Genomic DNA, 5,946 nt, shown 5'->3' on the forward strand with positions numbered 1-5,946 from the left:
ATAGCTTTCGGATTTTCAAGACTCCAACCTCAAAGAATTCCCAGAAAGTGAAGAAAATGAGAATTATGAAGGAGATAATTTTACAGCAAAGAATAAGAATGTTTAGTATGAGAAGCTGGATCGTTAGATACCAAGGCAAGAGAATCAGAGTGTGAAGTATAACATGTGGGCTCTATTTTTGTATTGCTGGACATCTGCTGAATGGCTTCCTATTATTTTTCATGTCTTTTGGGCTTTTTTTAAAGAGCTAATAACAGAATTAATTAAAGACTATCCCAAATAAAACTGATCTCACATTGTATGTGCTGGCTCTTTTAGCATTTTATTTTATTTATTTATTTATTTATTTATTTATTTTTGGAGGAAGCGGGGATTGAACTCAGGCCCTTGTTCTTGCCAGGGAAGCACTTATTCTACTGAGCCATCTACCCGGCCCCTACTCTAGCATTTTAAAATGACATTATGCTCATCTCTTCTGTAACGTGGAGTCTATGAAATTATACCAGTGGAGATAAGGCAGACAGATGTGATCATGTTCAATTGGCAAGGCAAGCACACTCAGCAGGAAGGGGGGTAAACAGTGAAACAGTGGGCATTAGAGATGTTGGGGGGAGGGAAATTACTTGGGACGAACACAGGCAAGCCGAGGCAGGGAGGAGACTCTTTGAAAAACCTGATGCAAGAGAAAAAAAAAAAAAAAAAAAAAGAAGAAGAAGAAGAAAGAAAAAAAAAATTGGCTGCTTTCCAGAGAACGATGGAATGATAATGCACGATTGCTTTAATAAGAAGAGATTAAAGGAGTTAATAATAAGGACCCTGGATAAATAATTATTGAGATTCAAGACAGAACGCTCCCAAGATGTGATAGCTCAAAAGCCCTTTGAAGCCTTGATGATTAAAGTGTGCCACACAGGTGCACAGACAGGGGGCCCCCCACAGGAAATGGAGTGCTCCCCGAGACCCAGCCACCCGAGGCAATTAAATGGAAATGCAGCCAATTGAGAGGAATGTCAAGGAGACCTTTTTCTTGTCTCCCAAATTTAATAAATAGATCAACTAGGTTATGTATTCAGTCTTCCTGGGAACAAGAAGGATAGCGTAATATTTGTTGCTAAGGAGATTTAAAATTAGCCATGGAGTAGGAATCAATATATCTCGGGTTAGACTCAAAGAATGTAAAATTATCCTCTGCCGCGTTTATTTCTGTACTTCTCACTCCGCCTTAGATGTTGCCGGAGCATGTGTATGTTATTTACTGTTACAGATATGTAGGTTCTCGTAGTTATGATTCCTGGTTTGTTTATCACCCTCTCTTCTGGATCCAGGGGTCTGCACCTAGAGCAGCCTCAGCATTCCAGTTACCAGCAACCTGTGGAAGGAGACTGATGTCCTAGGCTGGCTTGTTTGCCTCAATCCCTCATCTGGACTCACTTTTAAGTTGAATTGGAAACAATAACAAAAGCCTAACTTTATTGTCTTCTTACGTGGAGAGAAACATGTAGGTTCCAGGGCAGTGCCTCCCAGCTTATAGGCACTTGCTAAAGTTCCCTGGGTGAGTGACTAGTCAAAAATGAATACTAGCTTTCCAGGTATCCATGAGCGTTACACTGAGCAATATTAATTAGTTCAGCTTGTTTTGTTTTTCCTCTTGCTTTTCTTTTTAGGTGTAGGAAGAATGATCCCCAATAGATAGCACAGTAGATAGCATAGCTTATAAATCTTGGACCTGTGTCCTTCCCTGGTTGCCTGTCTGCCACACTGAAAGTTATGTTGTTTCTCTTTCTTTCTAGGATACATTCGTAGCCCTCGAGATTCACAGTCGAAGCCCACACAGTCATTTCACAAAGGCAGAGTAGGCAGTGAAAAGCTACAAGAACTCTGAATCCTTTTATTACTTGTCAATCCTTATGAAGTGTCCCTCTATTTTTATAAGCTTCTAATAATACCAGGGGGTCTTCTAGATTGTATGTAAAATAAGTAGAAATTGTTATTTATATTGTTTCCGGATTATTGCCCAAGTGTATACATTTTATTACTTCTAGCACTTTGTAACAGGAAGCAAAAACACATTCTTTGAAGATAAATACATTCTTCCTGCACATGAAGCTGTAGGATTGACAAATATGACCCCTAGTTAAAGCCTAGTGTCTCTAGATTATTTTCTTAGGTAGCCAGGAGGGTTTCAGATGCTGTTCAAATTTTTCCTAGGAAGGCTCTAGTAACTGCACCTTGATGAGGGCAATGACCACTTTTTCACTCATGAATTTTGTCATTGAGTCAAAATAAGGCATACATACTGAAGATGACCTTGTAAGTGTATGTAGGAATGTTTTACATTAAATGCAACTTTAGATGATTGCTTGACATTTTGGCTCTCATGAACTTATTAAAAATGTCTCCTGTAAAATTTTATCCTAAGACAACCTTTTCGTTTTTACTATGGTTGTTTTTTAGTTCAGCTGTATATGATATTTATAGATGTTTTTATGAAACTGTTGGTATTCAGTCCTTTGATCAGGAATATAATCTGCCACCTTAATCTTTCTTTAATGGAAAAACCATTTGTGACTTTTCTAGAAATACTGACCACTGAAAATGAGACCAGAAACCATGGATATGAATGTTCATGTTCTATACTGTAAATACAGCAAAATAATCCTCAATCACTGCGGTTAGTATTCTACTGAACATGAGGACTCCTGTGCTTCTGTTTGGATCCTCACCTGTCAACACCTCAACCCTGCTGCCTGGGCCTGCACAGCAAGTTACACGGCCCCTGAGATGATCGTTTGGCCTGATTCCCTGACAGCAAGAGGAGACTAGCTTTGGCACAAGATCCGGCTCAGCTTTGGTGCTGTGTGATCCTAATCTAATTTTCTTTCTTTCCTTTTTCATTATTATTATTATTATTATTCTGTGTGTGTGTGTGTGTGTGTGTGTGTGTGTGTGTGTGTGCGTACACATGCACTGGGACTTGACCCTAGTGCCTGTACGTACTAAGCATACAGTCTATCACTAAGGTTCCCCAGCCCTAATCTCTCTCTCTCTCTCTCTCTCTCTCTCTCCCCCTCTCTCTGCTATTGTAGCTACATTTGTCCTAATAGCATCTGGGTCATTGTTGGATCTCAAGGGTCACTGTTGAATCTCAAGATTCACAGGCTACAAGTACAGCAGAGCCGGGCGCCCTGTATACGCTCTCCAGTCTGGCTCTGCATCTTGACCAGTCAGTCTTTCGACAGCTAAAAACAGCCCAAGGGCTCGTCTCTGCCGCCACCTCTGAAACCTTTCACTCACAGTCCTGTCACACAGGTTGCTTTAGCTTATGTAGAACAAGCCATAAACACTTTAGTGTGGAAAAATAGTACTCTATATAGCTTCATATTAAACATTATGAAAAATACATATTTACAGGAGGAACTATAAAATATAACTATGTACAACAATATCAATATCTGTTACCTTTAAATTACATAAATTCTTTAACATTCTCCAGATTAATAAATTATACATAGTATCAACAGAAATAGCTGGCACCTCTGTAGGGCATGAAGGAAGGTTTTTTTTTTTTTTTGTTCTGTTTTGTTTTGTTTTTAATCACATAGTCAAAAATCTGTATCCAGGAGATCTTCGGGTACAATCTTAACGTCTTGAATAGACCGCGTCTGAAAGGAAGGACAGCATAATGAGAGACTATTGTCAGGCAGATCACAATTGCTCTGTTTATGAAAATTACAAGTGAGAGAGACTAAGGAAAATGACTACAGCTGAGTACGTTTTAGGACGAGACTGTTTCTGTGGGATTAGGCCATTGCATTTAGAAACACTGACTGCCAGACTGGAAGGGACCAGCACCACTAGTTCGTCTTTTCTGCCTTTATGAATGAAGCCAGGGGCCTAGAGAGACAGGGGAACTCACTCAGGGGTAATTATAATAATAGTCATACTTCACAGTTGTGGAGCTGAGATCTGAATTCTAGCCCTCAGATGATGGCTATCTTTTTCTTTCCAATAGTTGGTTTCTTTCAGGCTCTGTCAAGGTTACTCTAAAAAAAGACTCTAAAGGCAAAACAAAACAAAAGCACTTCTAAGCTCCCCCAGAGCTCCCTGCATCCTGGAGTTTCTAAAGAATATGACATGTGAAAACCTTAATTTACTATACAGATAAATTAGGGGGTAATTATTTATAATACAAAAGGATTATCTGATCTACAAAGGACTCCTCTAAATAGTAGCTTTTTATTTATGCCTTACAGATTATTAACTCTTTAATTACTGGTTAGACTGGTCAGGTAGAGAGTGTTCAGAAAACTAAAACTGTTAGGAAACATTACCAATTGAGGGTCTCTTGGAAATGGAGATAAGATAGATCTGAAATACCCTTCTTCAGTGAAACACTGATTTATAAGTAGAGATGCCTTCCAGGCACAAGGCACAGAGGCCTCTGGTGGGCAGCAGCAGCCTGTGTGACAACGACAGCCCAAACCAGGAAGAGGCACCCAAATCTTCTTTGGTCAATTAATTATGACTTGATCAAAGCAGTGCTTTCAAAGGTTTGTACTTTTTTTTCTATAAAATTTTATATTTGGACAATGTTATCTGCTTGTTCTACAAATATGCTTACAATAGAAGAAACAAATCACATGTTTTTCTATTTAGAGAAATTTATTCTACCATTATATTTTCTCCCTGCTTTTTTTTCCCTCCTATGCATTGTTTTTGTTTTATATTCTGCCCTTTCTTTCTTTCTTTCTTTTTTTCTTTCTTTCTTTCTCTTTCTTTTCTTTTCTTTCCTTTCCTTTCCTTTGCTTTCCTTTCCTTTCCTTTCCTTTTCTTGTGTTTGTCTTTTGAGGCAGGATTTCACCATGTAGTTTAGACTGGACTTGAACTCACTTTGTAGCCCAGGCTGGCCTCAAACTCACAATGACTCTCTTGCCTCAGGCTCCAGAGTGCTGAGATTACAGGTATATACTCAGCTCATTCTGCTTTTCTTACCTATACTATGCTTCCAGTATGGTTTGTCACCCAAAGACAGCTGTGTTGGAAGCCCAGTCCCCAGTGTATAGAACTGAGGTGATAGGCTGTTAAGAAGTGGGTCCCAGTGGAAAGTGTTTCAGAGATGCCTTCTAGGGACAAGGCATTGAGGCCTCTGGTAGGCAGCAACAGCCTGTGTGACAATGATGGCCCAAAGAAGGAAGGGGATAAAGATTTTCTTTTGTCAATTAACTATGGCTTGTGAAGGACTTACTGCTGGCCCTCCAGAGTGGTTAGGTTCTATGGACTGCACTGGTCCTGTAAGGTTAGGACCATTATCAGGGAGCACACCCAGCTCCTCCAAGCCTGCGTCCTCTCTTCTCACGCCATCTCGCCCACTGTCACGCATGGTCCTACTCTGTGGTGCTGTCCTCGTGCTGTGATTCAGCCATGAGGGCCTGCATATGCTGGACAGCTGGGATCTGCATGCTCTGGGACTTCCGACCTTTAAACCTGTGAGCTAAAGATCAGTCTTCTTTTCTCTTTTCCTTTTCTGTTTCTTTCTTGGTGGAGATTCATCTTAATTGTGTGAACTTGATTGGCTTGGAGCTGCCTAGGGGTTTAGCAAAGCCATCTTGGAGAGTGATGTCTGTGTAGCTCACAGAGCTGTGGCCCTGGGGCTGTGTCCAGCCCCTCACCTCTGTCTTTCTGGCACTGTTTCCCTGCTTCACTGCTCGGCTGCCAGGGACTAAGGGACTTTGCCCCAGCTCAGCCCTCTGCCATGCTGCTCCTATCTCAGCCTGGCTGACCAGCAGGTGAATACCCTTGATTGTGAGACAAATTAAGTCTCATCCTTTTAACTCATGGGTGTTGAGTATTGTGCCCCAGTGAAAGCCAACCCATACACTCTTCTGTCATGTGCATGTGCGTGTGCGTGTGTGTGTATGCCTGTGTGTGTGTGTGTGGTTCTGGGAA

The 5,946-nt window shown here is 40.8% G+C and overlaps 1 protein-coding gene across 1 annotated transcript in view; it reads right to left on the minus strand.

The window, feature by feature from the left end:
• Window positions 1-723: 723 nt before the first annotated feature.
• Ptprb (protein tyrosine phosphatase, receptor type B) overlaps window positions 724-5,946 on the minus strand; it is a 160,164-nt gene continuing 154,941 nt past the window's right edge. The window contains exon 31 of the mRNA XM_004632213.2: window positions 724-3,662. Coding sequence (XP_004632270.1) covers window positions 3,640-3,662 — 23 coding nt within the window. The 3' untranslated portion in view covers window positions 724-3,639. The remainder of the gene's footprint in view (window positions 3,663-5,946) is intronic.

This window comes from Octodon degus, unplaced genomic scaffold (genome assembly GCF_000260255.1).
Source record: "Octodon degus isolate 3935 unplaced genomic scaffold, OctDeg1.0 scaffold00047, whole genome shotgun sequence".
NCBI classification, from domain to species: Eukaryota; Metazoa; Chordata; class Mammalia; order Rodentia; family Octodontidae; genus Octodon; species Octodon degus.